Here is a 26419-nt window from a genome sequence, read left to right on the forward strand (position 1 = left end):
GATACTTGGCAGAAACGGGTGTTGATCCGAGCGCACTGCGCAGTGCGCACAACACGGCTCCGTCTGGAGAATACAACGGCAATTCTGGGAATCCCGTTCGGTTCCCTCAGTTTCGACACCCCGTTTAGACGGCCATTAAACCACATACTTCAGTGTGATCAGCCTACACTTTAATGGATATAACTGAGTGATCTTGAAGACACTGGGATACTAACAAAATATCAAGGTAATATTTTGGGACCGTGTGTGTGTTTAGTCCTTAGAAATGCTCCGTGTTTAAATGTTGGCTCGTGACGTTAACTTTTACTGTTTAATGTGTTTCTTTTTTCATGAACATAACATGTTAAATGCTAAATATAAAATGTTAATGTTGCGCTTTGAAATCCATCAAATATAAATTAATTTAGGAGGTTAATTAGAATACAAATAACGAACTTCGATGGTAATACTTGACAAGGCCAACATTGTGATTTGACACAGTAATAAATCATGTATTAACGTTTTTTAAAAACTAAATGTGATCATTTTATGACACTTTATTCGATCGCATTTGTCGTTTTGTCGTTGGGTAAACATAGGCCCACCGTTATGTTTTCCAATGTTATTCACAGCACGCACATGGTCTCCATAAGCTTTTTCCCAGTTATGATCTATTTGCTGATTTTATATGGATTTTGTATGTTGTGTTCATAGAAAAGGCTACACATATTTCTGTGTAGTTTTGTGTTGTTTGCGTTCCTGGGCTGTTTTGGTGGATGGTTAATGTTTAACAGTTGTAGTTAGTCTTTTGGTGCGTTGCTAAAATGATTTGCTTGATGCTTGAACAGTTTAAACAAATTTCAAGGAATATTTGATATTATACTATGACATATTACATGTTACTATAGTAAGACAATAATAATAATGTATTGACAAGCAGCTCCACCAAATAATCACAACATAAGTCTTACCATGGTATGTGCTTTTATATATCACTATGGCACTTAATGATCACCATATTCATATACCATGCTTTTTCCTCCAAGGTACTTTTAAGAATACCATGTCAGTACCATAGATAAACATGATACTTTTTCTTGTTTGTGCAGGTGAAACACACATTTCAAAAGTATAAATTGGTAAACAGACCCAAATGGTAATTTGATAGCCTGTATTGCATTGTTTTGGTGGAAGGTTATATCCTAGTAGTGACAGACCGATGTTTTGGCCGATTGTTGGCTATTTTGAGATTTATTGGTCGATAACTGTACCTGTTTGACCGAAACTGAAGCAAAATTCTGAACTTCCCGGAAACTTCCTTTTACCATAAAAATACTCAAACCAGCCCGTCTGGCACCAACAATCATCCATGCGATTATCTAATCGGCCAATCGTGTGGCAGCAGTGCAGTGCATAAAATCATGCAGATACGGGTCAGGAGCTTCAGTTAATGGTTCACATCAGCCATCAGAATGGGGAAAAAATGTGATCTCAGTGATTTGGAGCGTGGCATGATTGTTGGTGCCAGATGGGCTGGTTTGAGTATTTCTATAACTGCTGATCTCCTGGGATTTTCATGCACAACAGTCTCTAAATTTTACTCAGCATGGTGCCAAAAACAAAAAACATCCCATGAGGGGCAGTTCTGTGGATGGAAATGCCTTGTTGATGGGAGAGGTCAACAGAGAATGGCCAGACTGATTTGAACTGACAAAGTCTACGGTAACTCAGATAACCACTCTGTACAATTGTGGAGAGAAGAATATCATCTCAGAATGCTATTCTGAGATGCAGGTTAGCGCTGTTTTGGTGGCTGTGTGTGTGTGTATATATATATATAGAGAGAGAGAGAGAGAGAGAGAGAGAGAGAGATAATAACTCAATCAACTACTACTTTTGAGCTAACAATTAAAGGACAGTTTCCAGTGATGATATACCTTGGCTTGCACCATTTCTTATGTCGACTGTGTGAGTCATTGAGTAAATTAGTCATTATAAATTTGTACATGGTGTCCTGTGAATAAGTTAATAGGAATGACAGTTCATAATTATTATTATTGGACTGTTTGATAATGATGTCAGAGATAGTTTCAATTAAATGTTGCTCACTGTCTCACAAACTATTGAGAGGATATTTCTAGCATACCGATAATCATTATTATTTACTTTATGTTGTGTTTGGCTACCCTTACAGTTTGTTGGAGGGCAGCGTATAGCCCTTGTTCACCATTTAGTTTGTACAATACAAACTATTGTATAACTAATGTATGTACAATTTTCCCACTTGCTTCATAGAGGCTTCTAATTCTCTCTCATTTGAAGAGAGCTTTTTTGTGTGATAAAAGAGGAGGAAGGAAACCATTAAAGTGTGCTGGTATACAGATTGCCATTGTTCTCAGCACATGTAAATGTGCTGGGAGGGAAAGTGAGGAATCTCAGACTATTCATGGCTCACAACAATAAATAATAAAGATGTCATGTAAGAGTACTCTCAAAGCTTTCATGGATTCCAAAGGAATATTCTGCGCCACGGAAATGGACCCAGATGCTGCAGTTCCTGTAAAATATTTGGAAGTTATTAATACATCTCTAATATATAATGCATCATCTTTAAAGCAGACACATTTAGATATTGAGTTCACAATGTAATGTACAGACTCTTATAATGTACATGCACTGATAGAGATGTTGTTCTACCTGGTAAAATATGACTATTTTTAGATTTCCATTAGTAATCATTAAAGCAGGATCATACTTTACAGTTAGACTAGGTCATTGGATACAACCAAGAGGAAGTTTTCAACTAGCAGTGTAGTGTGAAAATGTGACATCGTTACATGTTTCGTTACATTTAGCGCAAGCGAGCAGACAGTAGAGGCAATAATCATATACACTCTCCTGATGTTCCTCTCTTTCTTTCACATATAGCATTGGGAAGTGACTTCGGCAATTTGGTTTGTTTTTGTTTGTCATTTGTTTGATTTGCTTTGTGATTTTTTTTCAAATGGTTCATTTCAGTGTTGTTTAAAATAATGGTAAAAATAATATCTGTCATCAATCAATAGTGAACTCACAAAAGTCCAAAGTAAATATTTAGTTGAATACTGCTGTTTTTCACAGTTTTCCATGAACTGTTTGTAGTTTCATTTGTTGATACTACAACAAGAATTTGATACGTTTGTTGCCATCAACCGAATTCAGGTCCTCATTGTGTTTCTGTGCCTGTAAACCTTTTTATTTATTTATTTATTTGTATTGATAATTATCAGAAAGATGTTGTCCCCTTAAATAGCATTAAATGAATATTCCGGGTTCAAGTTAGGCTAAACTCAATCTACAACATTTGTGGCATAATGTAGATTACTACAAAAAATAATTCAAACTAATTCCTCATTTATTACAAATAAAAAAATCTGGGTTACATTGAGGCACTTACAGTGGAAGTGAATGGGGCCAGTTGTTATTATTATTATGTTTAAATTTACAATTGTATTTATGATCTAATTTGTATTAGTATTTTCCACCTGTTGTCTTGTCTTGATTTTTAAGTCACTGCAAAAGGGTGCTGGTGAAAGTTTGTATTTGGTATGATCACGTTGTTATTTTGAATATATTTTCGTTTCATTTGAAGTGTACTTTGAATTCAGAAATATTTTTTGTTTAATTTTTTCGTGTTTCAGTATATTCGTTTTTTAAAATGAAAATTGACTAGTAGAAATAAAGTGCGTGCCGATACAATCACTGTTAATACTAGCCATGATTTGTGTGTCGGTAGATGAAAATGATTAATAATACTTACATTCTCTATAATTTAACGGAACGTACATCCAAATTCTGATGAGAAACACGTTTTCTAAGCGTATAAAAGGAGCGTGTCACTGTCATAGAAATATGCCTGACAATCATCAAGGACACAGTTAATGATCAAAAGAAAGTCATTTTCAGTTCTTCTAATACATTGCGTGCAGTCCATTTGCACTACCGACTTCTTATGAATGTGCTGTTTTTGTTTATATCACAGGTGCTTGAGGGAATGGACTTTGTAACAGGATGCAGATGGTGCAGTAACCGGAGAAGAACCTCCGAATTAAATTGCACCTGGCCCAGCCAATTTGCATGTTGGATGCACGATTTTGCCAAACCCAATTGCACCTAGACTTAGCGCATACTTGCACGAAAATACCAAAACTTCATGACCATCCCCACTGACGTTGCATTTATGAATTTGCGCTTATGACTTAAGGCATAGCGCTGTGCTTAACGCTAGCGCTCTTAAAATAGGGCCCCATAAACACTAAAATACGCACTAAATGTTTTGAAAGTTTCATTTCAAAATGTGGACATCATACGTGCTAACATAATTTTTTTTTGGGGGGGGGGCACTTTCTAACCTTATGTTATATAGCAAATTACTTCTTCGTTGCCAATGTAACGCCAGTAAACCCTGTAATCAATTTTATCACACTAAAATATGTAGAACAGAGTTTTTATCTAAATATATATATATATATATATATATATATATATATATATATATATATATATATATATATATATATATATGTACATGTATATATATATGTACATGTATAATGTTTACATCTTGTGGCAAATCCTTTGAAATAGTGTATATTTTAACGTTTATGGACTGAACCCGTTCACAACCACTGTAAATGCCTTAGTTTAACCACGATTTTTGCTGCTTTATTTTATTATCGAGGGACAATAATCAGATACACTCTCCTGATGTCCCTCTCTTTCTTTCACATATAGCATTGGGAAGTGACTTCAGCAATTGGGTTTGTTTTGTATTTACAAATGCTGCTGATTGAGCTGAACTTGTATTGAACCTGGAACATTGCTTTAATTTAGTTTAGCGACTTTTTGTGAGTAACTTGTAACTACGTTTTCAAATGGGTATAGCACTGTAAAATTATGAGTAGTTTGAAACTTGACAAACTAAAGTACCTTCTTCAACACTGGACCTATTATTTTCAGAGGTTTCACACTTCATGGAATACCCACCATACAGGTTACCCAACACAAACACTTGGTTCCAGTTAACTGCTAATATTTGGGCAGACATGTGTGGGCTGTTATGTTTGGGTGATCGGAGTGAAATGATGAATTGATGAAAAATGTGGTAACCTATTAGCGACCGTAAACACGACCCGTTATATCAGACAGCCTTGAATCATGCATGGAAACTGGTTGGCAGTGAGCCAAGGTTTTGTAGGTTAGAGGTATTGTTTTCCAGACCTTGTTTCAGTACAGAAAGAATGTTTTCCTGTCTTTTGTATGCTTTACAGCTCTTTGCCCCCTGGCAGCTCACAGCCCTTTTGCAATATTAAAGAGATCTGTTTGTGTGACCACATTGAGCTCTCAACCAAAACGGCAAACATACATGTCTGCATACATGTAATACAGTACATGATTGGATGTTTTATTTTCCTGTTACCCAACAGCACTTTGATCAGTTACCGGATCTGATGTCAATCTGATCCCGTTCCCTAAGTTTATTTGCTATTTGGTGATGAAAAAGCTATATGTGCTTGTCGCTAGTAGTATAATAAAACTAGACTTTCATATTTTTTTTAAAACTCTATTATATTCTTGTCTCTAGATATGGCTCGGGTTAAACTCAATCGACAGCATTTGAGGAATAATTTTACCACCAAAAATTATTTTGACATTGTCCCTCCTTTTTTTTAAAAAAAAAAAAGAAGAAAAAAACAGGTTGCAGTGAGATACTTTCAATGGAAGTGAAAGGGGGGCCAATTTTTGGAGGGTTTAAACTTAAAAGGCAGAAATGTGAAGCTCATAAAATTATATGAGAGCACTTACATTCATTCTTCTGTTAAAACTTGTGTATTATTTGAGCTGTAAAGTTGTTTAAATTGTCGTTTTAGGGTTATGACATTGTCATCATGGTAACGAGGTTGTAAAATTGGCTTTAACTTTACACAGAAATGGTTAGTAAGTGATTTTATCGCACTAAAATCATGTTAACACACAATGTTTACATCTTGTGGCTATACTTTTGAAATGGTGAGTGTTTCAGAAGTATAGCCACAATATGCAACATTATACCTGGAAACATGATTTTACTGTGATAAATGTCTGTGTAAAGTTATGTCCAATATTACCAGTTATATCTAACATTGTTATTCAGGTAAACCCAGAAAGCAATTTTGACACTAATCATGTTTACGTATAATGCTTCCATCTTGTGGCTAAAACCTACTTTTGAAACCGTGTGTATTTTAACATTTATGGATTGGCCCCATTCACTTCCACTGTAAGCGCCTTACTTTAACCGTGATTTTTGCTTTTATTTTTTAATAAATGAGAGACGAGCTATTAGCATCATGTTACAAATGCTGATTGAGCTTAACTTGTACTGAACCCAGAACATTCCTCTAATGGAAGTCTAAGGTATTTCTTTTGCCCATTTTGTCATCAGCTGAAAGTTCAGTTTCAGAAATGTCTTTGCTACCGGAAGTCTATCTGGAAAATTCCTGTTTGCGCGGATTCTCATTGAGGTCACCATATTTCACCCGTGGGTTTCCGCTGTGCAAGGGTGAATGTGACCGAGCCTCGATAGATTTCAGGTGGCGAAAATATTTCCCTTCGCAAATTTTGCGTGGGGTTAAAGTTCGGTGAATTTGGACACCCAAATTCACAGTGTTGACCAATAGCAAATTGCTTGGACAGTGACGTGGCACAAACGGTTCAGGATGAGTTGCACACCAAAGTTTTATACATGGGGTTGGGAATTTTTTCAGATCCCTAACCCCACATTAGTAGTGTTGCTTGGCTTAGCAAACCCCACTAAATAGGCCTATGTTTATTGGTTATTCTAGTAGCAACACATGTTTTTTTTATGTATATATATTTGTTTTCTATTTCTTCTTCCTTCTTGTCCTCTATACAGTTTCTTTTTCTGCATACAAATATTTTTTTTCCCAAGTGTGGTGCGTTTCGGACTCTGGTTTACTGGAAGAGTGAAATAGCTTCAATTTCAGTATGAGGTGGTGAGATTTACTTAAGGGAGGGACTGAATTTGGAGGCCTGTTTAAACATGATTTTTGGCATCAGTACCCAAGACTGGGTTTGGTTGCAACTGCCATATGAGCAGCTAACTTCACCATTTGCCTTGCTGTCTTTTGTGGCCTGTTTTGGTTATTTTTCTCTAAACAGTAGCTTGCCTTGACCCTTCAACATGTAACGCTCCTTATATAAAATAAGACCAGGAACTTGAATAAAGTAAGTGGGGTCAATTTTGATTTCAAGTTGACTTTGAAAGAATATTCAGAGTTAAAAACCATTTCAGATTAAATAAAACCTCAGATCTTGCTGCTTGTTTGTGCTCTTTTATAAGCAATTGGACTTCAAATCTTTGCCTGGAATGCGAAAAAATCCAATAGACTTAGATTAAAAGAGGGACCCAAGCCATATCTATAGACCAGAATATTTTACAGACTTGAGGGTGGGCTCTTTTGACTTAGGCCAGTAAGCAACCACCTAGCAAAAACATTGCAATATCACTTAGAAGACCATAGCAATGCCCTGGCAACCCCCCACCACACCCAAGCATCGTGGCTTTACATTTTGCATGGACCAGTGCCACTCAAATTTACTTCTGAAAATATACAAAACTAGTTATTGTTGCTATGTGTTTTCCTTTTTACAGCCGTGATACAAAAGTTACTTTAATGATCAAGTGATGTGGATGAAGTCTTCAGTGTGTAGGAGCTGCAGCATTGTGCTAATTTAATCTTTCTTAGGAATGTGTGATGTTTTTCCACGTTTGATCCCTCATGAATTCATTGATAAGACGTTCGTGACAGGCACCAAACATTGTTAAGTCTCACCACATTTGCTTTAGTTTTCTCTAGCATAATTTTTATTCATCAGACTGTTATCAGATAAAGTTTGAAGGTCATGCCAACACCAATGCCAATAAAAACAACTGAAAAATATCTATCTATACACGAGAGAGCTTGTTTTATCAGCTGTGCATTATCAAATCTTAGTTAAGTGTTTTAGTTCAGATGTTTTGGTTTTGGTTATATGATAAAAACAGGTCAGGACAGGTAATTCAGGCTAACGGGAAGTAATCACAAGGTATCCCGCAATACAGTATTATTTATTTAAAAACAAAACATTACATATTTTGATTAGTTTTATGATTTAAAATACATCAAACTGAATAATTATATTATGCTGAATCTCAAAAACATGCCTGGGCTATATTTTACCCCAAAATTAAAAGAAAGAAAACAGTTGCTATATTTTGCTTACAGAAAATGAAGCCTGTGGTATTATGTATATAATAACAACCACATTCCCCCTAAAATTCAAATTTCTTTAAAAAAAAATAATAATAATTCTCCCCAATTTGGAATGCCCAATTCCCAATGCGCTCTAAGTCCTCGTGGTGGCGTAGTGACTCGCTTCAATCTGGGTGGTGGAGGACGAGTCTCAGTTGCCTCCGCGTCTGAGACCGTCAGTCTGCGCATCTTATCACGTGGCTTGTTGAGCGCGTTACTTACTTACTTAGACATAGTGCGTGTGGAGGCTTCACGCTATTTTCAGCGGCATCCACGCACAACTTACCATATGCCCCACCGAGAGCGAGAACTACATTATGGTGACTACGAGGAGGTTAACCCAACGTGACTCTACCCATCCTAGCAACCGGGCCAATTGGTTGCTTAGGAAGCCTGGCTGGAGTCACTCAGCACACCCTGGATTTGAACTTGTGACACCAGGTGTGGTAGTCAGCGTCTTTGCTTGCTGAGCTACCCAGGCCCCCCTAATTTCTGTAATTTAAAAGAAATAAATATTTAATTGTTTTTAAATTAAAGACTGTCATAAATTGTAATGAAAATAATGCCACAATGCAAAAAAAAAAGTTTAATGGTCCAGACTTCCATTTTCGTGAGATTTACCTGAAAATGTTTTGCAAAAGCAAAGGTGTTATGATAATGAGAATAATAAAAAAAAAGTAGATGTTGTTAAATCAATGTATTGATTCTGTATCAAGATTGTAAGACATTAATAAGCCCCCTACCTTTCAAATTGGATGAACCTTTCCACACATGAGAATTTCTACAGATCTGTTTTAGATCCTGTCAAGCTCCCCCTTTAATCTTATGTGTCTGTTTTGTTGTAGGTGTTATTGCTGTTCACCAGGTCTTGGTTGTGTTCTGCTCTCTCAGTAAGCACTACAGCGGAGTGCTGGTTTGGTCAGTATGCAGGTCTGGTTGCCTTTGGCTCTGTTGCTGAGCCTGGGGGTTACACACTCTCTCGGACAGAACGGTGAGTCTGTTTTTGTCATCATCAAGCTTCCTATCCAGATTCATCCTGTCATGTTCTAGAATTCAAAGCCAGTGCAGGCTTAACTCAAATGTCATGACACCAATCAAGCATGTCGTAACTAGGGATGCACAGATACCGATACTGGTATCGGAATCTGGTCCGATACCATGCTGATGTACTTGTACTCGTAAAAATGTTCAGATACCAAAAACCGATACCATCTGATGTACGAATGTCATTACGTAAACAGCGCACAGATTAAAAGCAGGTCATGTCCTAGTGAGATTATTTAACAGCTGAAGCTGCAATACAATGAGATAAATAGATCGTTTGCACGTGCAGCTCAGAAAAGATTACTGTAGCCATTATGCAAAGTTAACCCTGTATTGAGTAATTGCCTTTTACAGAGTTTTATCTGTCCAAAATTTTGGAACGTTGCTCTAGTGGCAGTTTAATGCAACCGATCATGACCGAATTCTTAGAGGCCGTTCCCACAGGATGTTTTTTGCATCCGTCTGCATTGTTTTCATATAGTTTTTTTTAGGTAAACATGCGCTAGACGGACATCTTTGGCCATTGCGATGCATCTCACTGCTTTGTCATCATTTTCCAAGGTATGCGGTAATGGCGAGTGTTTTCGAAATGCTTCGTTTTTGGTGGATGAAAATGAAATTAATGCGTTTTGAAACAGAAACGTATTCGTGTGGATGTGGCCTTAAACTAAAACAGGCATTCCGTGTGAACAGTTCCTTACACCGTTTCCTAACTAGGTGTGAAGAAACAAGTAATTTTTCAGTCCACACTGAAAGAAAAAATATACTGTTATGTGAAGCAGGATTTTGAACCAATGAGATTGAGCTGTGGGTGAGCCAGTGCTTTAGAAATAGAAACCAAGCAATAGCCAAAATGTCCTGGGGCTGGTCGCTTGTCACGGCTGGTTAGGACGAGAGATAGTTCTTAGTGCTTGATGCTTTATTTTATCGCTTGTCGTTACGATGTTGTGTTTGGACACAATGTTCGCTAGATAAAAAAAACTAACAAAAAAACAAATAGGTGACGCCACTACCGGAGATGGTCTGTCAGGGGTTTTACAGTAATAACTGATAATACTATGTGTAAAAATTGTAAAGGACAGCAGAAATCATCCAGTGTACAGTTGGATTAATGCATTACAATTAAAAAAATTTTTGTGAAGATTTACAAACTGAATTGATAATACAATGAAAATAAAGCCTCAATCTTATGTACTCTTTTTCTCTCTCTCTCTCTCTCTCTCTCTGTAATGTTACAGCGGTTGGTGAACTTCCCGTGCCCCGTGGTTTAATGCTTCAGGCGGATTTACCTGCACAGACTCTTTTTCTGACGTGGGAAAGTGACTCATCGCTTTTCGACATTGAGATTTTCCACACTGAACTCATGAATGTGGTGTTAAATGTAAGAGCTCTTAAATCTCTGCTTTAGACTGACAGTTTGACCGTTAATCTATGTTATTGCCTGTTAGTTGGGGTTGAAATGTGGCTTTGGATACATTCCATAAAAGAGCAGATAAACAATGATTTTCATTCTTGCAGTATCATAACATCATGTCTTATGTGCCAACTCCATGTCTGTTCAGGACAATACGGTTCCACCTACGGTTCAATAACGAGATTAAACGCGAATACTCTCAGACTGGTTTGCCCACACATTGTTTTTTTAGTCTCATATGAGTCACTGACTGACTTAAAGAGCTTAAGAGTACATGTTTTGATTGTGATTACATTCATGTGTCAAACATGTTTTGGAATGTCAGTGTTAGTTTTTCCCGTATTTTAAAGTTTATTTTCTTATTGGAATAGAATATTATGGTTGAACCCTTGAAGGCATAGTTTGCAGAAAAAAATGTAATACTGTGAACGTTATTCAACAATGCTGTTCAAAACCTGTAAGATTTTCTTTCTTCCGTAGACCACAAATGGAGCTGCTAGGCAGAATGTTCACACTGTTATTTTCCATACAATGAAAATGAATGGTGACCAGGGACTGTCTAGCTCGGAAAATGCACCATAAAAGTAGTCCATACAGCTTATATACAGTATAAGATATATTCTTTAAAAAAAAAAAAATTCTCCCCAATTTGGAATGCCCAATTCCCAATGCGCTCTAGGTCCTCGTGGTGATGTAGTGACTCGCCTCAATCCGGGTGGCGGAGGACGAATCTCAGTTGCCTCCACGTCTGAGACTGTGAATCCGCGCATCTTATCACGTGGCTTGTTGAGCGTGTTACCACGGAGATCTAGCTTCACGCTATTCTCCACGGCATCCACGCACATCTCGCCACGCACCCCACCGAGAGCAAGAACCACATTATAGCGACCACGAGGAGGTTAACCCAACGTGACTCTACCCATCCTAGCAACCGGGCCAATTGGTTGCTTAGGAAGCCTGACTGGAGTCACTTAGCCTGCCCTGGATTTGAACTTGCTACTCCAGGTGTGGTAGTCAGCGTCTTTACTTGCTGAGCTACCCAGGCCCCCATATAAGAAATATTCTTAAGCTATATCAGCAGAATATGTGGCATGCTGTAACAGAAAATTATGTCTGCCAGCCTCTCATTGTAATTGCATTACTGTAAACAAGTTTTTTGTTCCTTTTTAATTGAGAGATGAGTTGAAATTACATCCTGTGGTAATCGACAGCATGCCACAGACACTGTCGATAGAGCTTAAAGGGATAGTTCAATCAAAAATGTATATTCTGCCATTTACTCACCCTCATGTCGTTCCAAACCTGACTTACTTGCTTTCTTCTTTGGAACACAAAAGGATATATTAGACAGAATGACCACCACAGTAACCATTCACTTTCATTGTATGGATCTTTTGTGTTTTGTTTTTTTTTTCCTTGTTGAGCATTCCTTTTCACTAAGAAATACGTAACATTATGGAGCTAAAATGGGTCACGGATGCCGTTTCATGTTGACTTCAAGATGGAAAGAGTCAAAACTCCATTTCAGTCTGTTGTTTTAAAAATCGGTTTATTTAAGAGGATTTGATGTGCTCTTTTTTTATTTGTAGGAGACAGTGGCAGTTCAATCAAATCCTGCAACAGGACAACATGGTTGGAGCTGGCACTCGCCATTACCATTGGAGTGCACCTCTCACTCTGTGCTCATCAGGGCGCGAAATCAACAATCAGTTAGCCAGTGGAGCCCCCTTCAGACCATTCCAGGTACTATAACTGTTTAGATTAGTTATAGTTTCAGATTATTTATCAGGTAATCTGAAGGTGGAAATCTCACTTTAGTTTTTTGCTATAAATGAACAAAATAGCATGATTGAGTCAGTACATAAAAAACTGTGTTCAAAATTGTATTCTTGCCTTAAACTGATTCCCTATGGTATTCCTACAATAATAATTTTACTTTAATTTACATTTATTAATTTAGCTTTTATCCAAAGCGACTTGCAGTACAACTGAGGAATGCAGCAGAAGCGATTCATAATAAAGAGTCAGTTATACAATAAATTCTGTAATACAAAGTTGCAAATTGCTCAGAGAAACACAATCAGAGAGAAAGGTAAAAGAATGGATTGAGAATTTATTTAATTTTTAAGGAGAAAGAACACAGTTATTGCATTAGTAGGATTGGGTCATGTTCTCACGAAAGAGATGCTTCTTTAGATGTTTCTTGAAAGTGGCTAGAGAATCAGCTGCTTGGGTGGAGTTTGGCAGGTCGTTCCACCAGCGAGGAACAGTTGAAGTGAAAGTCTGGGAAAGGGATTTTGTGCCTCAGTGAGATGGCACCATGAGGCGCCACTCACCCGCTGATTGTAAGCTTCTGGAGGGCACATACTGTAGACTTGAAGTAACAAGTGTAGATAGGGGGTTGCGGAGCCTGTGGTTGTTCTGTAAAGAAGCATAAATGCCTTGAACTGATGCAAGCAACCACTGGCAACCATTACAGTTTGATGAAGAGAGGCGTGACATGAGCCATCTTGGGCTCGTTGAAGACTAGTCGTGCTGCCGCGTTCTGGATCAATTGCAGAGGTTTGACTGAACATGCAGGAAGTCCTGCCAGAAGAGCATTGCAGTAGTCCAGTCTAGATATAACGAGCCCGGACAAGGAGTTGTGTAGCATGCTCAGATAGGAAGGGTCTGATCTTCCTGATGTTAAACAGAGCAAATCTGCATGATCTGTCAAACACAACCCCAAGATTTCTGGTATTCCTGGATGGTGATATTGTTGATGAGTCTAGTTGAATGATAAAATTATAATGGACTGCTGGGCTCGCTGGAACAACATTCAGAGCTGTCAGGTTCGATTTGGAGGGAAATTTCAGGCTTCCGTCATTCATCCTTGCACGTTTACGCCATGCCCTTAAACAAAGAAAAGAAGGTCTGGTGGCAGAAATGCTACTTGCTTGCTCAGAAGACATATTTGTCAGATATACTTCTTGTAAGACTTTCTTCTTACTCTCAGTGTCTCTTGGTGTAGCTAGTCAGATCCTGATGGTGATCACAGGCAACCACAAGTAAACCTCAAACCATCAGATTCATCCATGCAGAAGAACAGTGCTGAAGCACAGTCGGCGTAAACAACAAAACAGTGTTCCTCCGCGAGAAACTTGCAATTTTATGTTTCAACCACAGATGTGGATAGAGAGCCCAGAATTCCGTAGCGTTTCTTCTTAAACATCTGGTAAAACAATTTGGTTACACAATTAACCCTCCTATGGTATTGAAAAATGGCACCTCCCTTGGTTCGTGGTCATTTTTGACCGGAAGGTTCAGATGTGTGTGTTTTGTTTTTATGATGATGGTGATAATGATACAATTTCTTCTTCTCTGAAGTAAGAATAATACAATTATGCATTTCTTTTGGGATATTATAATATTTATACTTATTTACATGTACATTTCTAAATTTGAACATTAATTTGCATATACAAGTAAGCAAATAAGCAAAAATCAGAACCTACAATTCTGTAAATTGAAACATGAAGAAAATATTAGAATGTGACATAAATTGGAGACAGATTGCTGCCATCTGGTGAACAAAATATAAAAACCATGTCATGCCAGTGACAGCCAGTAGATGGCTGTAGCCACCTACGGTGTAGTCTGATGGCTTGTTGCACATAATTTTATGTTTTATCACAAGAAATGCATTTGGATATATATTTAGACATTATCAAACTACTAGTTGTCAAAGTTTATAATTTTAAAATTGATTTGAAGTCTCAGGTTTTGCAGTTAATGTCATTATGCTTGCAATCAAACCTGACCATGGTGTTACAAAGAGAATTTATTTCAAAGGAAAAAATTTAATAAATCAGTGTAAATGCATAATAATGTCAAGAAAATGAACATCAAGAAACAGAAATGAACTGCAAAATTCTGAAAATTAAATTAGAGTATAAAACATAAAAATCGGAGTGAACATTTTGCAATTTCTATAACTTTCTATAGTAAAAACTTTCTTTTGCAAATGTACGTGTGTGTGTGTGTGTCAGATTGCTGTCATCAGCTGGAAAATAACAGATGACTTGTAATGCCAACAATGACCAAAAGATGGCTGTAGAGCTCCACCTATTGATACCCTGGTTGTGTGTGTGTGTGTGTGTGTGTGTGTGTGTGTGTTCTGCATTCTGAGTGTGTTATCGTCTCACCCTTTCATTTCTGAGTATGTGTGTTTAGCATTGTGACTGATTTATTTATTTATTTATTTTGACAAATGTGAGGAAAAAAAAAAGAAGAAGCTCTCTGTCTCACCAGTTCATTTTGTGTGTGTTTGAGTGTGAGTGGGTGCACATGTTTTGCTCTGAGGATGTTTTAGTCTCTCAACCTGTAATTTCTGTCTGTTTTTTGCTGCATTGTGGCTGATTTATTGATTGTATTTGACAGATTAAAAAAAAAAAATTCTTTTTTTTTTTTGGTCTTTCCCATTCATTTTCATTGGTCGGTCAGTTTTGACCGCAAATACCAAAGGTGTCGCTTTTTTTTGTAAATTTTTTTACGATCAGTTAGACTTATCAAAACAAGCCCAATTTCTTTCTTTTTTATTTATTTTTTTTTTTTTATGAAAATCAAGTTTTGTACTGCTCAGATAAAGGAAACCATTTTTATTAAATGATTTGGTAAAAAATGATGAATACCATAGGAGGGTTAAAAGGTGTTATTTTGCTGTTAATTATTTAGATTTAAACCATTTACTAAAGATCATTTGTCTTTAGGGTCTGATATTCCTGAGAAGTCTGGACCTCAGATGTTTCCTCAGGATAAGCTGGTAGCTGTGGGCAGCAACATGACCTTCTGCTGTATTGTTGGTGAGAGGCAGGACTTCAGCAAAATCCTGTACAAGGGACAGGAGATGAGTGCCACGCGTTTGAGCAGAAGAACTTATGCCATCACTGTAACCAATCAGCCGCCGTCTGGCAACACGGGCACCAATGTGGTCTGCAGCTCCCAAATGCAGATCCTCACTGGAGCGGTGGTGTTTGTTGGCTGTGAGTAGAATTCAATCTTCTGCAATGCACTTTGAAGTTTTAATGAAAATTCTGTCATTTACTCACCCCCATGTGGTTTCAATCCCGTATGAGGGCGTTTCTTCAACTCTGGGCAGTTTTAGGACTATGAACTTCTAGAAAGTAAAGTTGTAATATTGCATTTTAATTTGATTTAAAACATTGCACAGTGTTTCCATTGAAAACATTCAAATAAGCAAAAAACAAATCTGTGCGTGGGTGTTTCTTCAACTTTGGGCACTTTTAGCACTGTGGTCTTCCTGAAAGGAAATTCTTGTTCAAATAAATAACATAAATTTGCCCAAAGTTGAAGAAACACCCATGAGTTTCTTCCGTGGAAGGACGTTTTACAGTATCTGTCCAATGAAAGTGAATGGTGACTGAGGCTTACATTCTGCCTAACATATCAAGTATTACTCGATTTTACTGCATTGAAGAACAACTGTTGTCATTTTCAAAGCTTGCAAAGTTACATTTCAGAAAGCAGGACATTTTAAGTGTTCATTTTTACCACAACGACCACCACTAAAAAAATGTCTGTGCTCTGTTAGAAAGCAAAAAATCCATTGTGGCTTGTTGTTTGTAATTGCTGTAGATCCGCCAGGCGATGAGGGTTTGGTTTGCGAGAATCGGGACCTGGCATCCGCAGAATGTTCTTGGAAGAAAGGACGGGACACTCACTTGAGAAAAAAGCTCAGCCGCACTAACTATACCCTTAATGGAAGGCAAGAAACACACTACACAAGAACCACAAACCACACACATTATCCTGATTGGCATTCTGAACTGTGATGTCCTTTGTACATAAAAAGATCACTAAACAGAAAACCACATTAAATGAGTTGGAAAGGATACTTAGAGTATGTAATATATATTTTGCTGCTCATCTAAGAAGTCCATTAATATTCAGTTGTAATTAGAATTCCATTACTTGCCTGAAAGTAAATGAATGTCTGGGTTGGATAAGCCATATTTTGGTCTGCAGGGATTGTTTGGAGGCTAATGAAGGGAAGATATTCCGGTGTAACTGGACCATGTGGGAGGGGAACTGGACTCTAGTGGCTCGAAATCCTCTTGGAACAGTTCAGCTCACTGACTTCGCCCGTCTCACTGATCGCGGTATCAGCACTTGCAGCAATGTTTTCAAAATATTTATTTTATGTCGCATAATATTCAGTGGCCTTAAAAAGTATCTGGAGCCACACTTTAAAATGTATGAATATTATTGCATTATATAAGAAAGAATCAAACCAAGTTGCATTTATTTAAAAGAAAGATAGCACACTTTTCAAACAAAACATTTCACAAAAAGCAGTTTGTTAGGTTTTAAATGATTAAACAATAGATGTACTGTTCAAAATGAAGACGAAATGTATTTGGATACTTTCTGGTTGTCAGGTGTTTATCATATGTTAGTGGCCTGAAAAGTAATGAAAATTAAAATACTAAAAAGTCATGGAAATGTAATGGAAATTAGTATGATTGGAAAAAGTAATATAGAAAGCATGAAAATGTAATAAAATTCTAAAAAATTATGAAAAAATAATGGACATTTGTGATGAGGAGGAGGGCGGGGCCAGGCCGTGAGGACACACGGCCGGCCCTGAATCAGGCTAATCAGCTGGGAGGAGGATAAAGACGAGCCGGAGGCGCCAGTTCGAGAGAGAAAGAGACGCACGTGGCCACGATGCATGTGTGTTTGTTTTATGTTGAGTTTTTATTAAACTTATGTTGACTGTTCGGCCGGTTCCCGCCACCTCCTTGCCCATCCCTTACCCCGTTACAACATTAAAAAAATTCTACAAAATTATGGAAAACTAATTGAAATTAGTACAATTCTAAAAAGCCATGGAGATTAATACAATTTTAAAAAGTAATGGAAAAATCATGGAAATTAACAAAATTGTAAAAATTATGGAAAAGTCATGGAGATTAATACACATTTTAAAGTAATAGAAAAAGCATGCACATTTAATAAAATTCTAAATAATTATGAAAAAATAATGGACATACAAAAATTCTACAAAGTTATGGAAAACTAATCGAAATTAGTGCAATTCTAAAAAGTCATGGAAATTAATACAATTCTAAGAAGTCTTTGGAAAATCGTGGAAATAAAAAGAAAAAAAAATCCTAAAAAAAAAGTGGAAAATCATGGAGATTAATACAAATTTGAAAGTAATAGAAAAAGCATACAAATTTAATACAATTCTAAAAAATTATGAAAACATAATGGACATGCAAAAATTCTACAAAGTTATGGAAAACTAATGAAATTAGTACAATTCTAAAAAGTCTTTGGAAAATCGTGGAAATAATTTTTTTTTTAAAATCCTAAAAAAAAAAATATGGAAAAGCCATGGAGATTAGTACAATTAGAAATGAATAAAATTCTAAAATATTATTGAAAATTAATGGAAATTAGTACAGTTCTAAAAAGTTTAATTTAAAATTATAAAAAGTCATGGAAACTGATAAAATTATAAAAAGTCATGGAAATTAATACAATTCTAATCAGTCATGGAAATTTCTATAGTGAATATATTTCTAGTAATGTGCATTACTAACCTATTTCATCAGCTGAAAATTGTGAATGGTGAACGCAGTCTCTATAAAATTATGCGGTTTATAGTAATTCATTGGGCAAATGATGTAGGAACCCTACCTTTGCACCAGTTGGTATAAAAATGACTCTGGAAAATGAAGTTAAAGGTGCTATATGTAAAAATGACAACAAGCGTTTGAAATGGGCACTGCAGTCCAAATTCAAAATATTGGAGAGTTGTCTGCCCCGCCCCAGATTCGAAGCTCATGCGGGTTGCCAGAATGTTGACACTCAAATTAGCCAACTCAGCATCCGTTTGAAAGGATTTCTGGGCTTTAAGCTGTCTCCATCTTCCAAAGGCATCTCCAATATTTATCCCTGTTTTACTACGCCTCTGGTCATGGTGGTTTTTAGACGGATGGTGAGGCTTTTTAGGACGGGTAGAATCTGTTATCTCTGATCCAGTTTGTTTGCTGGCTTCCATGGCTGCAGCACGCAGTGTTGTTTGCCTGCAAACTTGTTCAAAACTGTCAACCCAGCGGTGTCGAAATACTATTGGTGAGTGGGCAGTGGGCGGGATCACACAGGCCAGAACATAAACAGAAATTCCAGCCCGGAATGGAAACTTCAAAGTAGAATATACTGGCTGCAGCATTGTTATCGGAGAAGCCAGTATTCAACTTAGCATGTTTACTAATTCTCTAATGACATATCATGATAATTTGATGTTTTGGTACAGTAAAAATATTACATATAGCACCTTTAAGTCTGAGAAAAGATCTGTTTTCAGTTTGATGCCACTTGGTTTGACATTTTGTATCTAATGCAATGTCATCCAGACATTTTAAGTGCGACTTAAGACTCAAATACTTTTTGAAGTGACTTTATTTACAGTCAGATTGAAGGTACACACTGTTGAAGGGATTTTAAACATGGTGTGTTTTTGCAGTACATCTGTTGGCTCCAGTAAATGTGACAGCAGTAGATATAAAGGCATGGAATGCCACACTGCAGTGGAGCTGGTCTATAGCAGCATATAAAAAACTGAACATGATCTGCCAGCTGCAGCTCATTGGCCATGAACACGTAATCACAGTAAGTTTAGTGCTCAGCTTTCACTTTTCAGAAATTCGGCACAGTGTGCTTTATCATGTGTTTTTTTTTTTTTTTTTGGAGTTAAAGGAATAGTTCACCCAAAAGTGAAAATTAAATAATTTTGTAATCAAAAACATTGAATGCAGACCCAAATGCTGAAACTTGCATGAGAGTTTCCCCCCCCACTATAAAACACTAAAAAGAGATATTTAGCAGAATGTCCAGGCTGCTCTTTTCCATACAACCCAAGTTAGCAGTAACTAGTGGCTGTCGAAATCCAAAAATAAAAGTACCATAAAACTAGTCCATATAACTCCAAGTCCTCTATAGCCATATGATATCTTTGAGTTAGGAACAGATCAAAATTTAAGTTGTTTTCATATTTGGGTGTGCTTTCCCTTTAACTACAATAACCGGTATAAATCAGTTAATCTATTTCGAAACTATTATGAATTGTTTTAATATTGTTCATAATTTCTAAGCTGATCAGATATCATTGTAAATAATGTTTAACTCTCTCTCGCTTTAGCGCAACTACAGCGGCATGGGATTATCGTTTGTGGTGCTGGAGGGTTTGTGGCCAGATATCGAATACACAGTGTCTGTGCGCTGTGGTTCTCTGCACAGTTTCTGGAAGTGGGGAGATGAGAGCACCCCCTACAGGATCCACACTAAAATGGACCGTGAGTGGGTCGTCTTAGTCTTACACAAAATAAGTTTGACAGCAGGAGGTAACAGAAATAAAAACATAGAGATAAGCTTTGTCTTTTATGTAGTCACTACAAATATCAGGCAAGTTACATAAAGGTTATTTGAAGCAGTGGTCCAGTGAATAATGCACATGCTCAGACACATTGAGCTGTGATGCTTATATAGGGCAGCTTGTGTTATTTCTCAGTCTTTTCCATTTCATTTTCTGTCCTCCAGATATTTCTTTTAATGCAAAGTGGGAAAAGGCCAAAAATACAATTAAAACAGAAATATTAAGTTTACACACTACCTGTTGAAAGTTTGGATACATTGGACTACACGTATTTCTTGTGATCTTTTAAAATTTTTTGATCTAAAGACTTATGCTTAAATGCTATTTTTGTAGATAAATTAGGCCTACATAGGAATTTCTTTACAGGAACATTTCTAATTTATATTTTCTTTAAATGGATGAGTTGGACCAGATGTTGGACTAGTGAAGGAAATGGAAACTCCTTCAATCCTTTTTAAAAGTATCCCAGTTAAAAAAAAGTTGAGAGAGCTGTAATCTACTTTGAAGAAGATAATTCCCATACTTCCATTTGTTATGTCATAGTTTTCATTTTGACTGGTAATATGTATTTATAACACTGTTTATATGTTTTCAGGTCCCGAATCTCTGGATGTATGGATCTGGATGGACAGTGAAAACACAGGACATGTTTTGTGGAAAGTATGAACACATAAATTATTTTACGTTCACCATCCTGAGAGATACACTGCAAAAAGATTATTTTCTTATTCCGTAGTTTTATAACTCCGTTATAAGATCTAAACGTCTGTAAAACAAGAGACATTTACTTGAGAAGCAAAATTACATTAGATATTAAGTATTATTTTCAGAGAAATCTAACCAGATATAGTGAGGTTTATTCTTCAAACAAGTATTTTTACATATTACAAGTTTTTGTTCCTGTAATCCATTGGCAAATGTTTTTTTTTTTTTTTTTTTTAAGCATAAGCATAAACTTCACTTAATCTTTTTTAGGTTTCTTTGTAAACAAGACATCATATCTTCTGTCATTTTGTTTATCAGGTTTCGTCCATGTAGATATTTTTACTGGAAAACAAGACAAAATTAAAATGTCTAGATTTTACATTTTTATTTTACAAAAACATAGACAAAAAGACAAAAATACTGAGTAAGAAAATGAATTTTGCAGTGTTTGAATCATAGCTTATTTTCATAAATATGTATAACGTAAGTGAGCATGGTGTCTGTCTTTTCTTCTAGCCTCTGTCTGTGAGTGAAAGTCACGGTGCGTTAGACGAGTATGAGGTTTCTTACAGCAAAGCAGAGGAAGACAGGTGGACAACGGTGTCTCGTCCTCGCGAGGACTTTAGCTATCCCATCACCCTTAACAACAGTGGTGACATCACCGTTGCCGTGGCAGCACGGAACCCAGCTGGTCTCTCTCAGCCTTCTACTGTGACCGCACCAGTTTACAGAACAGGTACTACAGAGGGCCTGGAACACTTCCCAAAAGAATTTTTTGCTTTTTAAATAGTAAAGAACCTATTCTTATAAAATAAGAACTAGGATTGCCAAAGTTAACACATTAACTTTGGAGATTAAAGAAATATCTTTAATTCCATTACATTTATTTAATGATTTGATCTAATTTGACTTTAAACTGCTTCATTCTGTTCTGTGATTTATAAAGACTGGAATAGTTTCTGCTAATTTAATATTCAAACTCGAACACAACAATCCCATGGCTGAAATTTCCTCTGAGAAAGGCCTTATTAAATGGGGAATTTATTTAAATTAAAATCCAGATGGGACTTTTTAACAAAAATAAAATCATTTACCATCAATGTATGAATTTGAAATATCAAATACAAAATAATAAATATCACATACACACTATTAAAGGGATAGTTCACCCAAAAATGAAAATCCTCTCATCATTTACTCACCCTCATGCCATCCCAGATGTGTATGACTTTCTTGTAAACGCAAACATGATTAGCTCTGTAGGTCCATACAGTGCAAGTGAATGGTGATCTGAACTTTGAAGCTCAAAAAAGCACATAAAGGCTGCATAAAATTAATCCAAAAGACTCCAGTGGTTATATTCTTGTCTTCAGAAGCTATATGATAGGTGTGCGTGAGAAACAAATCAATATCAATAAGTCCTTTTTTACTATAAATGTCCACTTTTAATTTCACATTCTTCTTCTTTTGTTTTTGCCAATTCAAATTCTTCATGCATATCGCCACCTACTGGGCAGGGAGGAGAATTTATAATAAAAAAGGACTTAAATATTGATCTGTTTCTCACCCACACCTATCTTATCACTTCTGAAGTTGTATGGATTACCTTTATGCTGCCTTTGTTTTGTTCACCATTCACTTGCATTGTATGGACCTACAGAGCTGAGATATTCTTCTAAAAATCTTTGTTTGTGTTCTGCTGAAAAAGAAAGTCATGCACATCTGAGATGACATGAGGGTGAGTAAATGATGAGAGAATTTCCATTTTTGGGTGAACTATCCCTTTAAGACTCCCCTGCTGTGGACTAGTGGTAAAAATATGTTACATGTAAAGTTATTTTATTTCATTAAATGATCAACAATAAGGTCTGTATCGTGGTTGTGCAAAACACTATTGTTATTATACTCGGATGGATCTATTTTTATTCGTCGTTCGTTACTTTTGTGTTATTTTGCATTATTTGGATTATTTTTTTTATATATTATAAATAAAGAAGCCATTTTTTTTAAATCTTGGATTTAAAAACATGCAGAGGAAATATAAAAGATAAAATTACATTTTTAATAATTAGTACTTCACTTAGAGTTGTTTCATTGAAACGTACAGCAATAAAAAAAAAAAATCAAATATGTAAAAGGTTTACTATTACTTTGGACTTTTTCCCCTTTTTCACCCAATTTGGAATGCCCAATTCCCAGTGCGCTTTTAAGTCCTCATGGTTGCGTAGTGATTCGCCTTAGTCCGGGTGGCGGAGGATGAATCTCAGTTGCCTCCGCGTCTGAGACCGTCAACCCGCGCATCTTATCATGTGGCTTGTTAAGCGCATTGCCACAGAGACATAACGCGTGTGGAGGCTTCACGCCATCCACCGCGGCATCCACGCTCAACTCACCACGTGCCCCACCGACAACGAACCACATTATAGCGACCACGAGGAGGTTACCCCATGTGACTCTACCTTCCCTAGCAACCGGGCCAATTTTGGTTGCTTAGGAGACCTGGCTGGAGTCACTCAGCACGCCCTTGGATTCGAGCTAGCGAACTGCAGGGGTGGCAGCCAGCGTCTTTTACCACTGAGCTACCTAGGCCCCACTATTACTTTGGACTTTTATTTTTTACGATGTTTTGAACCAGTTTTCAATAAAAATGATCATATTGTATTATCGTTAAATTTCAAAACTATCGTGATATTAAAATATTTCTTATATCGTCCATACCTACATTAAACAACTGTATATGTTAATACAATAAAACTTCTTACACTAATGATTTTGAAAAGGAAATATATATAAATCTAGAAGCAAATTTCATTAAAATCTTTGATTTATAATGTTGATGTCAAAAATCCTGAAATTAATCACAGTTACTTAAATCTATTGACAGTCCTAAAAATAAACAAAAACAAAAGGCAACAAATTCAGGCTAGTGTTAAATGAACTCTGTGTTATGTGTGGTCTCATTTCCTGTAGATTCTCAGCTGTCTGTTTCTGAGCTCTTGGGCACAGATGGAGGATTCGACGTGTCCTGGCAGCTTGATGCCAATGCGAGCAGAGGTTATGTGGTGGAGTGGGTCCCCTCGGGCTGCAGTGGGCTTTGCCCTGTTCACTGGGAGAAAGTACCTGAATCAAACGGCAGCATCAGGGTGCAGTCAGGTGATCATAATAGAGTCTTTTGCTAATTTTCTTTAAAATAAATAGCACTTGATTTCATTCAAACATTTTAAATGTTTAAAAGTTTTCAAATACTTTTCGTAGCCACTGCATACTAGATTGTTTATTTTTCACAGTTAATGGAAAATGAATGGAATTTACTGTAGATGTTTTTTATGTCTTGTTTACTTCATGACTGCATGTTTTCATCTGTGCGCCTCGTTGATTTATTCCTCCCTGTTGACTTTAGTTTCCCTGGAGGCAGGAGTTCGGTACACAATTTCTGTGTATGTTCTCTCAGCTGGAGCGCCTGTACTGCTGCAGAGATGGCACGGATACACACAGGAGATGAGTAAGAGGACCATTGCTGATCACCAGTCATAAGACGCATTCACACATGCTACCTTGGCTGCAAATTTGACAACATTATTCCGCTTTGAGGTCCTGTGTAAATACATGTTGTGGTTGTGGTGGTGTGTGTGTGAATGGTAGCATGATGTAACACAAAATGCTGTTGCTTTTATGAATAACAGATGTGATACCTTTACTGGAAAAAATAACCTCAGTTTTTTGGTGTCATGTGTAAAAGTGTATATTGATATATATTTAGTCTTCTAATTTAGCTATGTAGTTTTAGTTCTTGTTGTCAGCTCTCCAGATATTTTAAGAACGGGCACCTGGAATCCATATATATTTGTTATTTATGATTATTGGTGAGTGTTTGTATCTGAATCTGTTCTTCTCTCTCTTTTGCTGGTTCGTAGTTCCTTCACAGTCAGTCGGTGATCTGTCAGCTAATCAGTTGGGATCTGATGTGCTGTTGTCATGGAAAGCCATTGCAATGGAACAGCAGAGAGGCTTCATACGTGGATACACAATCTACCTGGCAAATGCAGCCAGTCTGGAACTTATTGGTAAGTTTTACAGCACATTCAGGCACGTGATAGTAGAAACAACCATCTGCTTATATGAATAGAACTGCATTATACAGTTCTTATTAAGGTGTAAGTTTACAAGCCAAAATTGTTACAGTGTAGATGTTACTTTTAAAGGTCAAAGGTAGCATGACTTGTAATATTTTTAACTTTGTAAACATCAGTGGAAAAAATACCTGTTAATAAAAATGATTTATAAAACAAATAAACAATAAATGCATTACAGTATTATAAATACACTTGTAAATAAAAAATATGTACAAAATTAAGCATTTACAAATAAGTACAATAACCTATTTTTATTCAATATATCAGTTAATAATTGTCTCTTATTGTTGTGTTCCTAGGTAATGTGTCCAATCCTGAAGTAAAGTCATACAGGGTGAGGGGTTTATCTCTGGGGTCATATAAGTTTATAGTGAAGGCCTACACATCAGCTGGAGAGGACACAGGATCTACTGTAGCCATTAAACTGGAGATGGACAGTAAGTCATTATATTACTCTTTCAGATTAAATTCTGCACAATATGTGAAATGCATATGTTTCTTCACTCTTAAAAATAAAGGGTCCATTTAGAGCCAAAAAGAGGGCAAATTTAAGTTCCACAAAGAACTTTTTACTCTCTAGTTCTTCAGAAAACCATCTATGTAGTGCTGCTTAAGGAACCCAGAAAACAAATCACTGATCTGAACAACCTATAATGAAACATTAGGAACTTTTCTTAATCTCCAAAGACCATATAGCAACTACAGTGAAAAATGGTTCTTGATAAGAAGATGTTTTCCTGAATTGATGCAAAGAGTATTTCTTTATAATCAAAGTCAAAGCATGCTTTCATATTTAGAGTTGTTTATATGGCACACTATATACTATTAAAATGATAGTTAAAATATAGTTATACTATTCTCTTTTTTTCTGTTCTTACCTGCAGCTGACATGTTGGTTGTTGGTATTCTTGTGTCATTGGGCGCCATGTTCTGCTGTCTGATCCTCATCAGCATCTTCTGCTACAAGAAGAGAGAGTGGTATGACTTAATTATGGTGGTTTAATGGTATTTCCATCAAGTTATGTAATTTCCACTAAATGTAATCTGTTAGGTCCATATGGCTTATAATATTTCTGCTAAGACTGTATTCTTTCCATTTGAATGGACCTATTATACTCGAAAAGACTCAAGTGATGCCCGAGACATATTTCATCCCAAAATCAAAATATGAATAAAGAAAATAAAGCCTATTAAGACTATTAAGGGTTTTTCATGACAATCAAGTACATTTCTCCCACAATTCTCATTATTGTAATGCCAAAAACTACTGAATTGTATGTAATGCAAAAAAAGATAGATTAAATTCTAAAACACAAGTAAGTAAGTAAACATACATCATGGTATTAATTGTTGCTCTGCCTTTAATTTA

General features: G+C 36.5%; 1 protein-coding gene across 1 annotated transcript in view; it reads left to right on the forward strand.

Annotated features, from left to right (window-relative positions):
- The first annotated feature begins 34 nt into the window (after positions 1 to 34).
- LOC127440001 (leukemia inhibitory factor receptor-like) overlaps positions 35 to 26419 on the forward strand; it is a 32517-nt gene continuing 6132 nt past the window's right edge. The window contains exons 1-16 of the mRNA XM_051696357.1: positions 35 to 226; positions 9158 to 9303; positions 10595 to 10737; positions 12360 to 12513; positions 15519 to 15791; positions 16405 to 16534; positions 16795 to 16928; positions 19304 to 19449; positions 19979 to 20132; positions 20808 to 20872; positions 21434 to 21653; positions 23888 to 24070; positions 24318 to 24419; positions 24832 to 24981; positions 25350 to 25487; positions 25935 to 26028. Coding sequence (XP_051552317.1) covers positions 9237 to 9303; positions 10595 to 10737; positions 12360 to 12513; positions 15519 to 15791; positions 16405 to 16534; positions 16795 to 16928; positions 19304 to 19449; positions 19979 to 20132; positions 20808 to 20872; positions 21434 to 21653; positions 23888 to 24070; positions 24318 to 24419; positions 24832 to 24981; positions 25350 to 25487; positions 25935 to 26028 — 2153 coding nt within the window. The 5' untranslated portion in view covers positions 35 to 226; positions 9158 to 9236. The remainder of the gene's footprint in view (positions 227 to 9157; positions 9304 to 10594; positions 10738 to 12359; positions 12514 to 15518; positions 15792 to 16404; positions 16535 to 16794; positions 16929 to 19303; positions 19450 to 19978; positions 20133 to 20807; positions 20873 to 21433; positions 21654 to 23887; positions 24071 to 24317; positions 24420 to 24831; positions 24982 to 25349; positions 25488 to 25934; positions 26029 to 26419) is intronic.

Source organism: Myxocyprinus asiaticus, chromosome 4, assembly GCF_019703515.2.
Source record: "Myxocyprinus asiaticus isolate MX2 ecotype Aquarium Trade chromosome 4, UBuf_Myxa_2, whole genome shotgun sequence".
NCBI lineage: Eukaryota > Metazoa > Chordata > Actinopteri > Cypriniformes > Catostomidae > Myxocyprinus > Myxocyprinus asiaticus.